This window comes from Phyllobates terribilis, unplaced genomic scaffold (genome assembly GCF_046119375.1).
Source record: "Phyllobates terribilis strain yellow unplaced genomic scaffold, ASM4611937v1 Scaffold_11__3_contigs__length_659146591, whole genome shotgun sequence".
NCBI classification, from domain to species: domain Eukaryota; kingdom Metazoa; phylum Chordata; class Amphibia; order Anura; family Dendrobatidae; genus Phyllobates; species Phyllobates terribilis.
In genome coordinates, this window is record NW_027362771.1 from 302,951,099 (window position 1) to 302,967,382 (window position 16,284).

Here is a 16,284-nt window from a genome sequence, read left to right on the forward strand (position 1 = left end):
GAGAGCCTTCTTAAGTAGTCTTGCCTTTCATTGGACACACCTGCCAAACTAATTAGCACAGGTGTCTGCAATTGCTTACAGTGATATAAAGAGCCCTGACACACATCACCATCAATGAGTTTAACTGACAAACAAACAAATTCTTCCCTTATCACTCCTAAACACTTTTTGTATAATAATTTGGAACGCAGTGTACATGTGCTTTTCCACAAAACACCAGTGGTTCACGTAGTGAATCTTACAGTTCTAACTTGCCAACCGTGGTCTGTATGGAGTTGTTCAATAAAGGGCCCAAAATTAAGATAACATAGATGGGAGAGGTCTCTATGAATAGGAATTCCTAAGTATTTGATACCCTGTGAGGGCCAGGCAAAGGGAAAGTTGGACTGGATGGAATCCTATATGGATTTGGGGAGGGAGACATCGAGGGCCTCAGACTTCGCTGCATTGATTTTAAAATTTTACCATGTAACAAAGTGATCTATTTCAGCCATAACAGCATGGATGGATATATGTGATTGAGTGATATATACTAGGACATCATCAGCAAATAGAGAGCACTTGTACTCGGTGCCTCCCACCTCAATCCACCTAATATTGGGGTTATGGCGAATTGATGAGAGCAGGTGCTCCGTCACTAGGATGTATAAGAGAGGGGACAGAGGACATCACTGCCTTGTCCCATTGGTGATTGTGAAAGGTGATGAAAATGTTCTGACGCACCCCCTGGGCCTTGGGACACCCGGAGCCGGACCCTTTTTGGTGGATGCTGGTGGTTGTAGTCTTCGTGGCGGCGACCCAGTTCCGTGGCTCAGGGCGGTCAAACCAGTGGCGGAACTATTTATGTGGTTTTCATGTTTAAATGTCCGACTACGCCACCCGTGGATTGCGGTCAGAGTGAACCGCCGCTACAGGGCAGACCACTGAGGCTGGTGTTGTGGGTGCAGCAGAGAGTAGCATAACTCCCCACGGGAGGAGTATAGCCTCAGGGCAGTGTATGCGGAGGATGGGGGTGATGGTGCAGGGCAGCAGCAGTAACGACACGGAGTCAGTGATGCAGTCCAGGGCCTTTACTCACAGTTCTTATTATCCAGACCACGTCTGCAGGTAACGGCTGCCCACGTCGTACTGTGCTCACCAGGTGAGGGGCTCAGACAACTCCCAGATAACTTTGGAGCACTTCACAGGACCCCCTTTGTGTGTCCTTTGTCTGGCCTTTCTTACCAACACTTCTGTCCGGCTGCCTCGGGCCTCCTCTTGGTAAACTTGGCGCCAGTTTCCCTGACCCTATGTGGTGCCTTCCTAGCGGGTGTAGCGAGGGGCTGCGCCACATAAAATGTCAGAGCCTCCGGTTTCTAGCTGAGGGTCGTTTCCTGCCTCCACTAGTTCGGGGACCGGTCTCCCCCTTTGGCCTGACCCCTCCACGCAGGTGGATTCGGGCGTGCGGTGGCGACTCGCCCGTCCGCACCCCTGGGATCCCTTCATTCCTCGTTCCTGGAGCCTTCTCCGCTCCTCTTCCTTCCTTCTCCCTCTTCCAGGCCTGGGCCTCTGTTACTAGGCCCGCCTCCGGAGCAGAGCTCATGCAGAGCCCCTGCTCCCTGCCACTTCTGCTCAGACTTCTCTGCACTGAACTAAGATGGTGCCCACCTTTTATACTCCCTTCTCAATGCACCCAGGAACTGCTTCCTCCCTGCTCCTGCACTACAGGGTTCCCCTTCCTCAGTGTTCCCTCCCCCCACTCCAGCCAGGGACAGGGACTGTCGTGCCCATCTCAGGGGCATATTGGTCGCCCTGCCCCACGGCAATGTGGTGTAATGCATGCAGGTGTCGGGTCCTGATCCACACTCCATCCTTACCTGAGAGTGAGATATCACACCTCTGGGTGAGGTGCAATACGTCTTTAGCAACCGAGCCCTCAGGGTGCTACAGTTCCATTTATCTTCAGCCTAGGTGACGTATTGCGATACAGGGCCGTGATTTTGGCTATAAAAGGGTCCCCTAGACCCCTACCCCAAGCTTTTTAAGAGAATCATATATGGCGTGCCAGGAGACTCTATGGAATGCTTTCTCAGCATCCAACGAGAGTATCTAATTACAAATTTTTAACTGCATCTAGCCCAGGAAATACTTTGTGCCTAGTAGCAGTGTCTGCTAGTAAGCGGATTATCCCGGCTGTTAAGCAAGCTGCACCACCTGTAGTTTAGACACTTAATTTTTTCAAAGGAAATGCTTCGGGACCATGGGATACTTAGTGAAGAGCATCAGGAGGCACCCCAAGGCATAGGGGCTGGGACTGGCAGTAGGATGCCTTGCGGTGGACAGCCGAGCTCGATCCTTATAAAAGCTTTTTAACTGCAGCAGCTTTAGTGGACGCTACTGGAGCTGGAATTACCGCGGCTGCTGGCATGAGACTTGCCCTCCAATAGATCCTTGTAAATGGATTTAAAGTGTATTCATTCAAATTAGAGAGACAATTTAAATTAAAAAGCTTAGAGCTGCCTCCACCACAGGGGGGCTCGCTCGACCCACCAGCGGACAGGCACCAGTATTGGGAGAGGGGGGCTGGCCGTCAGGGTTCACCGCGGCTCTGGCACAAACCCGGCGACACGGAGGTGGCACGGGCAGGAGCGGACTGGCCGTGTCGGCTTCTCACTTTTTGGATTTTAGAAGGGCATGACATGCCTATATCTGTGTCTCCCCCTCCTTTTACTCCTCCACCTCTTTTATTTTCGCATGACTATATGTACTTGTCACTTTTCCATGTGTTAGTTATGTCTTCTGAGCAGTTTGTCAGCTTTTGGACACCTTTGAAGGTGTTTTCTATGTGTTTCTATGTGTTTTTGTTTGCCTGCCATTGGTTTTAACGGTGTTCGAAGGTGTTTGACGAACAGTTCGGCGAACACACGGGTGTTCGACGAACCGAACCGAACTCGAACACTACGGGGGTGGCTCAACACTACACATCACACTAACCTACCTCCATTTTTTACATAGTGTCTGCAATGTTAGGGTATGATCATACAATGCATACAAAAGACATTAAATGCCTACAAAAAATGTGTTTTAAATAGGAAATACAGCAAGGAAGAATGCTTTCAAAAATAGAAGTGTTAATAGTATTTTTTGAGTAAGTTTTGGATTTATGCCATGGATTACAAGCCAAATACATAAAGATGTTTTCCACAGTAAAATTCTAGTGTGTGAACATATCCATAAAGGGAGCCAGTCATGTCCAATAACTAAGAGAGGTGCTTGTAAACACAGCCCGGCACTGATTGACAGCAGACTCAGCAGTGCATCAGTACGGAGCAAGCTGTCAGTCAGTGCTGGGATGTGCTTTCAGCTGCTATTGTCAGTGCTGTGAGCGGTGCTCTGGGCATGCCTGCATGACTGAAAGCCGGAGGCTCCCAGGAGAAATAAAGTTCATTTTCTCCTAGGTAGCACATTTTCATTTGTGCAGCCAGGCACCTTCATAACGCAGATTAACCTTATATCTGCAGGTTAAAGGGAATCTGTCAGCAGGTTTTTGTTTTGTAATCTGAAAACATCAGGAGATAGAGGTTGAAACACGGAATTCAGGGATGTGTCACTTGTCAAACTGCGTGCTGCTGTTTACTAACTGTGAAGGATTTATCACTAAGCGATTAATGCTGTTGGACTACATTAGTGCCCTCTCCCCCTGTGATAAGCAGCTCAGTGTCTATGGACTTTGCACATGGAGAGCCTGGTGGGGGCGGGGTTAGCTTTCTCAGCTCAGCTGCATTCTAAATCTAAAAGCTCCGATTGTGTCAGAACTGCTGCACCCATTAATCTAAGTGATGTATCATTGGATTCAGGGTCTCTTTGCCTACATTATGCTGTTCTTAGATGAAGTAGCAAAAACCTGCTGACAGATTCCCTTTAATAGAGTTACCGGACATAACAGGCTCCCCTTAAGATTTCTATGGTTCTATAGCGGCATGTTCAGCAGCATGCCCGAAATCATGCTAGAATCATTCAGTGTCCTACAGGTTTCCTTTACAAACTCATGGGCATTACATGACATTGCCTTTGGTTACTTTGTACTGTACACAGAGTGTAATGCTTGGAAGAACAGAACTTCAGTATATGTAAGTCAATCTAGATACTTTTTCAGGAGCATAGTAGGATCTGACCTCTGCTCCTGAAATTCATTGACTTCATCAATATATAGCAATTAACATATAGAATTAATATCTACCAACTTGGCATGGCAAATTCTAAGGTTTGAAGAAACAGACTTATCGTGGGTGGTAAACAATTATAAGGAAGAGAGAATTTATAAAACAAAAATAAGATAAATACTATTGTGTAAGTAATTCAGAATTACTAAACAGGTCTTTGTTTTGCTTATTAGTTTTACTATTTTTTGTATCATTATTTTACACAGCAAAAATGGTGCACGTATGTGAGAAAAAAATGGGTTTTAAAGTTTACTGTAGTATAACACTGCTCTACATGTTCATAACTAAGGTTGGTCTGTGCAGACTTTGCTTACAACAGAAAAAAAGTTTTATCATTTTAAAAAACATTTTTTATAACTTATTTGTACATCCCAACTTTCATTGAGTTCATACTTTTAGCATAAATGACCCTCTTGATGCCGGAGCCCCATTGTTCAGCACCATACTGTGCAGCTTCCCTTGAATAAGCTTTTTAAGTCTGATTCTTTATAATGATACATCTAATAAGGTCTTTATAATAATGAAATGTTACAAAGAAGGCTTCCTCCTATGCAATGTCTACTGTACTCTGTTCTGAGCTGAAAGAATAATGTGAGGGGGAGTGGCTGCCATGAATACAAGTTGCTGGCATTTAATAAATGAGAAGTCAACAGTGTAAAGTTATTGAGCTGTCATGCAATCATTCTCCATGAAGAAATTCTTGCAGGGAAAGACAAAGCTTTCTCCAAAAGATGCCGTTTACTTGTCTGACAGCTTTGAGTGCTTTATGAAAGGTCTGTCCCTGCCACTCACTATTTTGTGTTATTACTTTGCAATGATGAATACTGAACTTCTTTCCTTTTGCTTTCAGTTTTTTGCACACTACGACTTGGCAAAAGGCAAACCAAAGTATATAGTAACAGAATGTAACCAAAATTGGAAAGCAAGAAGCATTGTAAGTTTGTTCAACACATAAATAACCTTCAAGCCTGGCATTGTAATTGTAAAACAGTACAGAGTGTTCACAATAAAGACATAGCAAGCCTAGTATGTGATGACCAGAGGATGTACAGTTTAACCTGCTTAGCCATGGACACAGGAGAAGGGAAGCCGCAGAGTTAGGGTATGTGCACATGACGTCTTTCTCTAGCGGATGCCACCTAGACTCCCCTCAAAAAAGGGCTAAAAATATATAAAGATGAATGAACATATGCAGAGCAATGTCAAAATAACTTGCTGCGTATATGTTCTGTCCTTTTTTCCCTTCTTTTAACTACATCAGACTTTGAAAGACATAACGTGGCTAAAAGAAGTGACTGGTCATTCCTTTTGCCGGATTTCATTTTGAAGGTACCACCATCTTCATATTAATTTAAAAAAAAATCCAGAGGCATACTTACCCAAAAGACATCTAGAAAAGGATATCAGAAAAGACACTTGAGGGAAAACAATGCCTATGTTTACTTAAAGCACCACTCCAGCATTTTTTTTTTATCACTGGAGTGGTGCTTTAAGTGTAAGATCCCTGCCCCCAGTGATATACTCACCCTTCAGCATTTTCCCCGGTTTTCAGCACCACTCCGGTCCCTTGGCACCATCTTGTGAGTGCTTCTTCTGACAGCTGGAAGTCAGAAGCTCCGCTCACAAGCTCTCAGTGCAAGTCTTTGGGAGCCAGAACGAGGCCAGGTGAGGCTCTCATAGACTTGTATTAAAAAGTGACCACTGACTCAGGTCACTTTTTAAGTGGAGATGGGCCGGAGAGGTGGGGAAACCGATGAAGGCAGTGAAAGGTGAGTATATGACAGGGGGTAGGGGACTTACATTTAAAGCACCACTCCAGCGGTGTAATAAAAAAGAAACGCTGGAGTGGTGCTTTAGAGGGGTGACATACCCTTAGAGAACTTTTCAATTGTGCAGTATAGGTATTTAGGGCTACAACTCTTTGGGGAGCTGTAATAATATGTTGTGTGTTACTCGGAATGCTATAACTATATTTAATATAATACATCAATAAGAGTACATTATTCAAAGTGAATAAAAGCCAATGAGCAATATTTTGTTTGGCAGGTTAAAAAATATTATTCTTATCTTCAAATATAAATAAATCACCACTTTTCAATGGTCAGTCCTCTTTTCCGTACAAAGCTCTAAATCAGTGCTCCTGCATACAAATATAGTTGGAGCAGTTAAATAACCTTTTATAATAATGGCTACAGAGTTGAACAAAAAGATTTGAAGGATATTGTTCAATTGGAAATGTTAGTAGTCCACACCAGTGCCCAGCAAGACTTTCCCTACCTTCCAATATTCCCAGCACCTCTTCTGAGAAGTAGGCCTGGTGCAACATCAAGCATGCATCCTGTGAATCCTTTTCTTCAACTCTATGTGACTGCATGGAGCTGAAGGCAGCACAAATGTTATTGCTTAACTCCCTGTCTTAACTTCCATATTAAGAAATTAGTCCACACAGAACAAAATATTTAAGAAGCCAAGCTTAAACAGGTATATTAGTTCCATTATACTTTTATATCAACATTTCCCATGATGACTTAGAGATTTACTAAATATTTAAAATGTGGCTGTGGGAAAGAGATATACATTACATGAACACAAAAGTCAATGTGTATAGTCAGTAACACTTAGATTAATCATGCATCTTCTGATTATACAATAGATGGATAAATACCTTGGTAGCCAACAATCTTGTAAGGTATATTTCTGATACCATTTTACTTCCTCTATCCCCTTCCTTTTGGTCTCCATGTTCATGGTTCTTGACTAAATGCCAAACTTTAACCCCACTTTCTAAATCTGGTGTTATCATGGGAGTCCGAGAACGCAGGCTGTCAGGGCTTCCAGTGTACTTGATCATATTCTCTACAAAAGACAAGGAAACACAGATTTTCGTTAACCAAGCAGTCTTTAAGTAATTGACTAAGCAAAATGTACTGGAAGATGCAGAGATACTTGCCAGTTTGCCTTCTGTACCATTGAAACAACCCAAACAGGAGTTATAGGTAAGATAAACAATGAGTGAGTTGACAATGTATTTCAACAAAATTACCAGTTTAAATATAGCATTTATATATACACTGCTCAAAAAAATAAAGGGAACACTCAAATAACACATCCTAGATCTGAATAAATGAAATATTCTCATTGAATACTTTGTTCTGTACAAAGTTGAATGTGCTGACAACAAAATCACACAAAAATCATCAAAGACAATCAAATTTATTAAACAATGGAGGCCTGGATTTGGAGTCACCCCCAAATTAAAGTGGAAAAACACACTAGAGGCTGATACAACTTTGATGTAATGTCCTTAAAACAAGTCAAAATATGGCTCAATATTGTGTGTGGCCTCCACGTGCCTGTATGACCTCCCTACAATGCCTGGGCATGCTCCTGATGAGGTTGCGGATGGTCTCCTGTGGGATCTCCTCCCAGACCTGGACTAAAGCATCCGCCAACTCCTGGACAGCCTGTAGTGTAACGTGAAGTTGGTGGAAGGAGCGAGACATGATGTCCCAGATGTGCTCAATCGGATTCAGGTCTGGAGAACGGGCGAGCCAGTTCGTAGCTTCAATGCCATCATCTTGCAGGAACCGCTGACACACTCCAGCCACATGAGGTCTGGCATTGTCCTGCATTAGGAGGAACCCAGGGCCAACCGCACCAGCATACGGTCTCACAAGGGGTCTGAGGATCTCATCTTGGTACCTAATGGCAGTCAGGCTACCTCTGGCGAGCACATGGACGGCTGTGCGGCCCTCCAAAGAAATGCCACCTCACACCATTACTGACCCACTGCCAAACCGGTCATGCTGAAGGATGTTGCAGACAGCAGATCGCTCTCCACAGTGTCTCCAGACTCTGTCACATGTGCTCAGTGTGAACCTGCTTTCATCTGTGAAGAGCACAGGGCGCTAGTGGCGACTTTGCCAATCCTGGTGTTCTGTGGCAAATGCCAAGCGTCCTGCACGGTGTTGGGCTGTGAGCACAACCCCCATCTGTGGACATCAGGCCCTCATACCACCCTCATGGAGTCGGTTTCTAACCGTTTGTGCAGACACATGCACATTTGTGGCCTGCTGGAGGTCATTTTGCAGGGCTCTGGCAGTGCTCCTCCTGTTCCTCCTTGCACAAAGGCAGAGGTAGCGGTCCTGCTGCTGGGTTGTTGCCCTCCTACGGCCCCCTTCACATCTCCTTGTGTACTGGCCTGTCTCCTGGTAGCGCCTCCAGCCTCTGGACACTACGCTGACAGACACAGCAAACCTTCTTGCCACAGTTCGCATTGATGTGCCATCCTGGATGAGCTGCACTACCTGAGCAACTTCTGTGGGTTGTAGAGTCTGTCTCATGCTACCACAAGTGTGAAAGCACAACCACCATTCAAAAGTGTCCAAAACATCAGCCAGAAAGCATTGGTACTGAGATGTGGTCTGTGGTCCCCACCTGCAGAATCACTCCTTTATTAAGTGTGTCTTTATAATTGCTAATAATTTCCATCTATTGTCCATTCCATTTGCAAAACAGCATGTGAAATTGATTGTCAATCAGTGTTGCTTCCCAAGTGGACAGTTTGATTTCACAGAAGTTTGCTTTACTTGGAGATATATTCTGTTGTTTAAGTGCTCCCTTTATTTTTTTGAGCAGTGTATATATATATATATATATATATATATATATATATACACACAGTGGTGGCCAAAAGTATTTGCACCCCTGCAATTCTGTCAGATAATACTCAGTTTCTTCCTGAAAATGATTGCAATCACAAGTTCTTTGGTATTATTATCTTCATTTAATTTGTCTTCAATGAAAAAACACAAAAAGAATTGTCCTAAAGCCAAATTGGATATAATTCCACATCAAACCTAAAAAAGGGGGTGGACAAAAGTATTGGCACTGTTTGAAAAATCATGTGATGCTTCTCTAATTCATGTAATTAACAGCACCTGTAACTTAAGGCCCCGTCACACTAAGCGATATCGCTAGCGAGATCGCTGCTGTGTCACGGTTTTGGTGACTCACCAGCGACCTCACCAGCGATGTCGCTATGTGTGACACTTTGCAACGATCAGGCCCCTGCTGTGAGGTCGCTGATCGTTGCAAAGTGTCCTGGACCATTTTTTGGTCGTTGGCCTCCCGCTGGCCAGCACACATCGCTGTGTGTGACCAGCGGGACCAACGATCTGGCTGGTAACCATGGTAAACATCGGGTTACTAGGGGCACGCGCGCACTTAGTAACCCGCTGTTTACCATAGATACCACTCTGCTACTGTGAGCGGAGGCTCCAGCGCACGGTAGCAGAGTGGTATCCATGGTAAACAGCGGGTTACTAGGGGCACACGCGCACTTAGTAACCCGATGTTTACCATAGTTACCAGCCTGCTCCTGCTTGCAGCAGGCTGGTAACGGGAGCAGGACATCGTGGAACGATTCTTTCCACGATATCGTTGCTCCCCTGATCGCTGGTGAGCCTGCCTGTTTGACAGCTCACCAGCGATGTATTAGCGATGCAGCAACGATCCCTGACAGGTCGTATCGTTGTCGGGATCGCTGCTGCATCGCTTAGTGTGACGGGGCCTTTACCAGTGGCACCTAACAGGTGTTGGCAATAACTAAATCACACTTGCAGCCAGTTAACATGGATTAAAGTTGACTCAACCTTCGTCCTGTGTCCTTGTGTGTACCACATTGAGCATGGAGAAAAGAAAGAAGACCAAAGAACTGTCTGAGGACTTGAGAAACCAAATTGTGAGGAAGCATGAGCAATCTCAAAGCTACAAGTCCATCTCCAAAGACCTGAATTTTCCTGTGTCTTCGGTGTGCAGTGTCATCAAGAAGTTTAAAGCCCATGGCACTGTGGCTAACCTCCCTAGATGTGGACGGAAAAGAAAAATTGACGAGAGATTTCAACGCAAGATTGTGCGGATGGTGGATAAAGAACCTCGATTAACATCCAAACAAGTTCAAGCAGCCCTGCAGTCCGAGGGTACAACAGTGTCAACCCGTACTATCCGTCGGCATCTGAATGAAAAGGGACTGTATGGTAGGATACCCAGGAAGACCCCACTTCTTACCCCGAGACATAAAAAAGCCAGGCTGGAGTTTGCCAAAACTTACCTGAGAAAGCCTAAAACGTTTTGGAAGAATGTTCTCTGGTCAGATGAGACAAAAGTAGAGCTTTTTGGGAAAAAGCATCAACATAGAGTGTACAGGAAAAAAAAAGAGGCATTCAAAGAAAAGAACACGGTCCCTACAGTCAAACATGGTGGAGGTTCCCTGATGTTTTGGGGTTGCTTTGCTGCCTCTGGCACTGGACTGCTTGACCGTGGGCATGGCATTATGAAGTCTGAAGACTACCAACAAATTTTGCAGCATAATGTAGGGCCCAGTGTGAGAAAGCTGGGTCTCCCTCAGAGGTCAAGGATCTTCCATCAGGACAGTGACCCAAACACACTTCCAAAGCCACTATTAAATGGTTTGAGAGAAAGCACTGGAGACTTCTAAGGTGGCCAGCAATGAATCCAGACCTGAATCCCATAGAACACCTGTGGAGAGATCTCAAAATGGCAGTTTGGAGAAGGCACCCTTCAAATATCAGGGACCTGGAGCAGTTTGCCAAAGAAGAATGGTCTACAATTCCAGCAGAACATTGTAAGAAACTCATTGATGGTTACCGGAAGCGGTTGTTCGCAGTTATTTTGGCTAAAGATTGTGCAACCAAGTATTAGGCTGAGGGTGCCAATACTTTTGTCTGGCCCATTTTTGGAGTTTTGTGTGAAATGATCAATGATTTGATTTTTGCTTCATTCTCTTTTGTGTTTTTTCCTTGCAAGCAAATTAAATGAAGATAATAATACCAAAGAATTTTTGATTGCAATCATTTTCAGGAAGAAACTGAGTATTATCTGACAGAATTGCAGGGGTGCCAATACTTTTGGCCACCACTATATATATATATATATATATATATATATATATATATATATATATATATATATGGAGAGAGAGAGAGATGCCATAATGCAGTATCTCTTGTCTTCTGTTTATCAATGTTCACTTATTATTATATTAGGAGCAAAAACTTTTTAAAATGTCTTGTTACTATATCTGGTATTTTATTAGTGTACTTCTACTGCTCATTGTGATTCACTGCATGTATTACATCATGCTGTATTACATTCTGTACCACAGGTGTTACACAAGAAGTTGGTAGAGATGACAGCAAAGTAAAACATGAAGGATCGCCTTTTAGCTGTATATTCTTGATATTTCAGTATTAGCCAATGGAAAGGATGTTGCCCTGTTTAAATGTAAATTTACTAAACAATGCACATTATAGATTTTTAGCATTAAACAATAATAAATATAAGATCTTGCACTGCTTATTAATAGGTAATAAACCCATTAATTAATTTATTAAAATGGTCTGTGCTGGGATCAATTGTCTGCGTAATTTTGGACCATGATTACATCCTTACTAGTGTTGAGCGAGCACTAAAATGCTCGGGTGCTCGAAGCTCGGGCCGAGCTCACTGTGATACTCGGGTGCTCGACCCGAGCAACGAGCCCAATGTTAGTCTATGGGAGACCCGAACATTTTTGCGGCGGCTCCCCCGGCAGTCAGTAGAAAGCCTAAAAAGTGCCCAAAACGATAGTGACAGTGCTCAAATGACATGGGGACAGCATGGTGATCGCCCCAGGAAGCATTTCTGACCCCCAGGTCACTGCTGTCAACAACGTGGTCAGAGGTATTAAGCCACTTTTACAGGCTCACAATAAAACGTTCAAAAACGAAAGTGAAAGTGCTTTCCTGTGAAATATGTTAACCCCTTAACGACCATGGGTCTTTCTGTTTTTGTGCTTTCCTTTTTTGCTCCCCTTCTTCCCAGAGCCAGAACTTTTTTAATTTTCGTACAATATGGCCATGTGAGGGCTTATTTTTTGTGGGACGAGTTGTACTTTTAAACACCATCACTGGTTTTACCATATTGTGTGCTGGAAAATGGGAAAAAAATTCCAAGTGCAGTGAAACTGCAAAAAAAATGCAATTCCACAGTTGTTTTTTGGGTCCTTTTTTTACCACGTTCGCAGATTGCTAAAACTGACCTGCCATCATTATTTTCCAGGTCGTTACGAGTTCATAGACACCAAACATGTATAGGTTCTTTTTTATTTAAGTGGTGAAAAAAAAATCCAAAGCTTGCTAAAAAAACAAAAAAAAATGACGCCATTTTCCGAGACCCTTAGCTTCTCCATTTTTCGGGATCTGGGGCCAGGTGAGGGCTTATTTTTTGCGTGCCGGGCTGACGTTTTTATTGATACCATTTTGGAGTAGATCCGATGTTTTGATCGCCCGTTATTGCATTTTATTGCAAAGTTGTAGCGACCAAAAAAACTTAATTCTGGCGTTTAAAATTTTTTTCTCGTTACGCTGTTTACTGATTGTATTAATTCTTCTTTTATATTGATAGATCGGGCGATTCTGAACGCGGCGATACCAAATATGTGTATGTGTTTTTTTTTATATATATATATATATTTTATTTTGAATGGGGCGAAAGGGGGGTGACTTAAACTTTTATATATTTTTTATTTTTTTTATTTTTTGAAAAACTTTTTTTTTACACTTTCTGCTTGCTTCTATAGTCTCCAGAGGAGACTAGAAGCAGCAGTTGTCTGATTGCTTCTACTGCATACAAGCGATGAGCAGATCGCTTGTATGCAGGAGAAATGCTCACTTGCTATGAGCGCTGACCACTAGGTGGCGCTCATAGCAATTGAGACATGACAACCACAGGCGTCTGCTGCAGACCCTGAGATGTCATGCCCACCCATTGGTGACCCGCGATCACGTGACGGGGTCACTGATGGGCGGGGCTTAGGACTCCCGGAAGCGCGAGTTAAATGCCACTGTCAGAGATTTAACATGTTAACAGCCGCGGGTGGATTGCGATTCCAATAATCAGCTGACATGTGCTCGCTTCAGTGCGGGCTCACCGCCGGAGCCCCCGCTGAACCAGCCTTCCCGACCTGGTGCATACTATTACTGACCAGGTCGGAAAGGGGTTAAGGAACATCCTTTCATAGAATCATAGAATCATAGAATCATAGAATGGTAGAGTTGGAAGGGACCTCCTGGGTCATCTGGTCCAACCCCCTGCTCAAAGCAGGATTCACTAGATCATCTCAGACAGATGTCTGTCCAGCCTCTGTTTGAAGACGTCCATTGAAGTGGAACTCACCACCTCTCGTGGCAGCCTGTTCCACTCATTAATCACCCTAACTGTCAAAAAGTTTTTTCTAATATCTAATCTGTGTCTCCTCCCATTTAGTTTCATCCCATTGCTTCTAGTCTTTCCTTGTGCAAATGAGAATAAAGATGATCCTTCTACAATGTGACAGCCCTTGACATATTTGTAGACAGCTATTAAGTCTCCTCTCAGTCTTCTTTTTTGCAAGCTAAACATTCCCAAATCCTGCAACCGTTCCTCATAGGACATGGTTTGCAGACCAGTCACCATTCTGGTCGCTCTTCTCTGAACTTGCTCCAGTTTGTCTATGTCTTTTTTAAAATGTGGTGCCCAAAACTGTACACAGTATTCCAGATGAGGTCTGACCAAAGAGGAGTAAAGACCGATAATGACTTCACGTGATCTAGACTGTATGCTTCTTTCCAGGGTAAAGACTTGTGTATAAGGTAAAATAAATAACCAAAAACAAAAATACTTCTCCACACCTTGGGCTATGTTCACAAGTAGCATTTTTTATGCGTTTTTGCACGTTTGTATTGCTTTCAACCGTGACAAATGCATTCACCGGGAAATGTAATTTTAACATTTTACAACCTTATCTGGCCATGTGCTGTGTGACACATGCATACAGTGCTAAAAAGACATGGGAACAGCATGGGGAAGACCCCTGGAAGCAACTCTGACACCCAGGTCACTGCCTAAAAGTGTGCCCATCAGAAGTGATCCTTGCCGCATCAGAAGATGCAGACTTGCAACTATCCCTGTGCAAGTCCTTGTCCCAGGGCAGTGTTCAATTGTACCTCCCCCATAACTTGCAATACAAGCGCAAGTATGCAGCCTGCCACCCACCCACCCCCAGGCTGCAATACCATTCTGCTAGCTTGCTTGCACTTGAAATTGGGCCTTTTAGGCATGTGGAGGTGGAATCTGGCCACCACATCATGGCTGCGTCGGTAGCCTGGTATTCATACTCAGTCCCCAGCCACCCGGCGGCCGGGTGTCCACGCTTGGTCCCCAGCCGCCAGGGGGCGGCCGGGTGTCCATACTCAGTCCCCAGCCGCCCCGCGGCCGGGTGCCCACGCACAGTCCCCAGCCGCGTGGGGGTGGCAGGGTGTCCATAAACGGTCCCCTGCCGCCCCTATTTGTCCCGGTGCGCCTTATACACAAGCGCGCATACCAAAACATTACCTGTGCCCTCCCCAGTGCATTTAGTGGGAAGGACAGCCTAACCACAAACACATGGACAAGTGAATGTGGCCAGGAATGGTCCATCTCACTGACGCCTTCACACTGGGTTAATATTGTGGAAGCCGGGACACAGTTGGACACTGGGATGCAACACGTCCTCCAGACATAGAGGATTGCGGGTCCTGGGTCAATCAGGCTTCAACACAAAGTTCAGAAGGTAGACAGCAGCAGTGGTCGGCCTCCTACACAACGAGTAAATTATTCATGATCATGAGGCCATCCACCTCCTTAGCTTTCTGTTCCTTGGAATGCAAGCACATGTATGTAGTAGCAGCTAGGCCTGAGGTGGTCAGCGTTTTGGTGCATATTCTACCTCCTTCGAGGATTGCTGGATGTTTTCCTGCTACTATCCCAGTTCTATGACTCCCGATAAAACAAAGCTTCAGGTGATGAATGATGGATGAGGTGGTGGCAAAGAAGAAAGAGCAGGAGGAACAGGGATCATTCACATCAATATCAGGCCAGCCAACCACACATGTCTTGTAGGATATGTTTCTGTACCAAAAGGAGCGGTTCAGCTACACAGTTATAAGGCATACAGTGAATGCAATGCCTACCAAAAATTTCGAGGCACTCCAATGCCCCTTGGAAGTGACATGGAGGTCAGAGGGCCTTAACTAAACCGTTTTTTCCATTTATAGCAACTGGGTCTCCTGTACACTGTTGGCCTAAGCAGGGAATGGAAGGCTTTCCAAAAATTATTAGGCACTGCAATGCCCCTTGAAACAGACGTGGATTACAGCGTATTAAAAACCTTCTACCCATTATTGGGGAGTGGGTCTTCCTTAGTGTTCGCCTATGCATTGAAAAGCAAAAGCTGACAAAAATTAGGAGGAAATGCAATGCCCGTTGCAAGAGTCGTGGAGGTTAGAGGTAATTAAAAACAACATGTCAATGCCCCTTGGAAGAGCTGTGGAGTTCAGAGTGGTTTAACAAGACAGTTTTAATGCCCCTTGGAAGAGATGTGGAGGTCACAGTAGCTTAACAAGATGGTTTTAATGCCCCTTGGAAGAGACGTGGAGTTCAGAGTGGTTTAACAAGACGGTTTAATGCCCCTTAGAAGAGACGTGGAGTTCAGAGTGGTTTAACAAGACAGTTTTAATGCCCCTTGGAAGAGATGTGGAGGTCACAGTAGCTTAACAAGATGGTTTTAATGCCCCTTGGAAGAGACGTGGAGTTCAGAGTGGTTTAACAAGACAGTTTTAATGCCCCTTGGAAGAGTGGTGGAGGTTACAGTGGAATAAAAAGACAATATCAATGCCCCGTGGAAGAGACGTGGAGGTCACAGTAGCTTAACAAGATGGTTTTAATGCCCCTTGGAAGAGTGGTGGAGGTCGCAGTGGAATAAAAAGACAATATCAATGCCCCTTGGAAGAGTGGTGGAGGTTACAGTGGAATAAAAAGACAATATCAACGCCCTGTGGAAGAGACGTGGAGGTCACAGTAGCTTAACAAGATGCTTTTAATGCCCCTTGGAAGAGTGGTGGAGGTCGCAGTGGAATAAAAAGACAATATTAACGACCCTTGGAAGAGACGTGGAGGTCACAGTAGCTTAACAAGACGATTTTAATGCCCCTTACAAGAGCCA

At 44.4% G+C, this 16,284-nt stretch overlaps 1 protein-coding gene across 1 annotated transcript in view; it reads right to left on the reverse strand.

The window, feature by feature from the left end:
• The window catches only part of PLXNA4 (plexin A4), a 1,035,275-nt gene that overhangs the window by 54,523 nt on the left and 964,468 nt on the right, over window positions 1–16,284 (reverse strand). Inside the window, exon 28 of the mRNA XM_073652480.1 lies at window positions 6,868–7,058. Coding sequence (XP_073508581.1) covers window positions 6,868–7,058 — 191 coding nt within the window. The remainder of the gene's footprint in view (window positions 1–6,867; window positions 7,059–16,284) is intronic.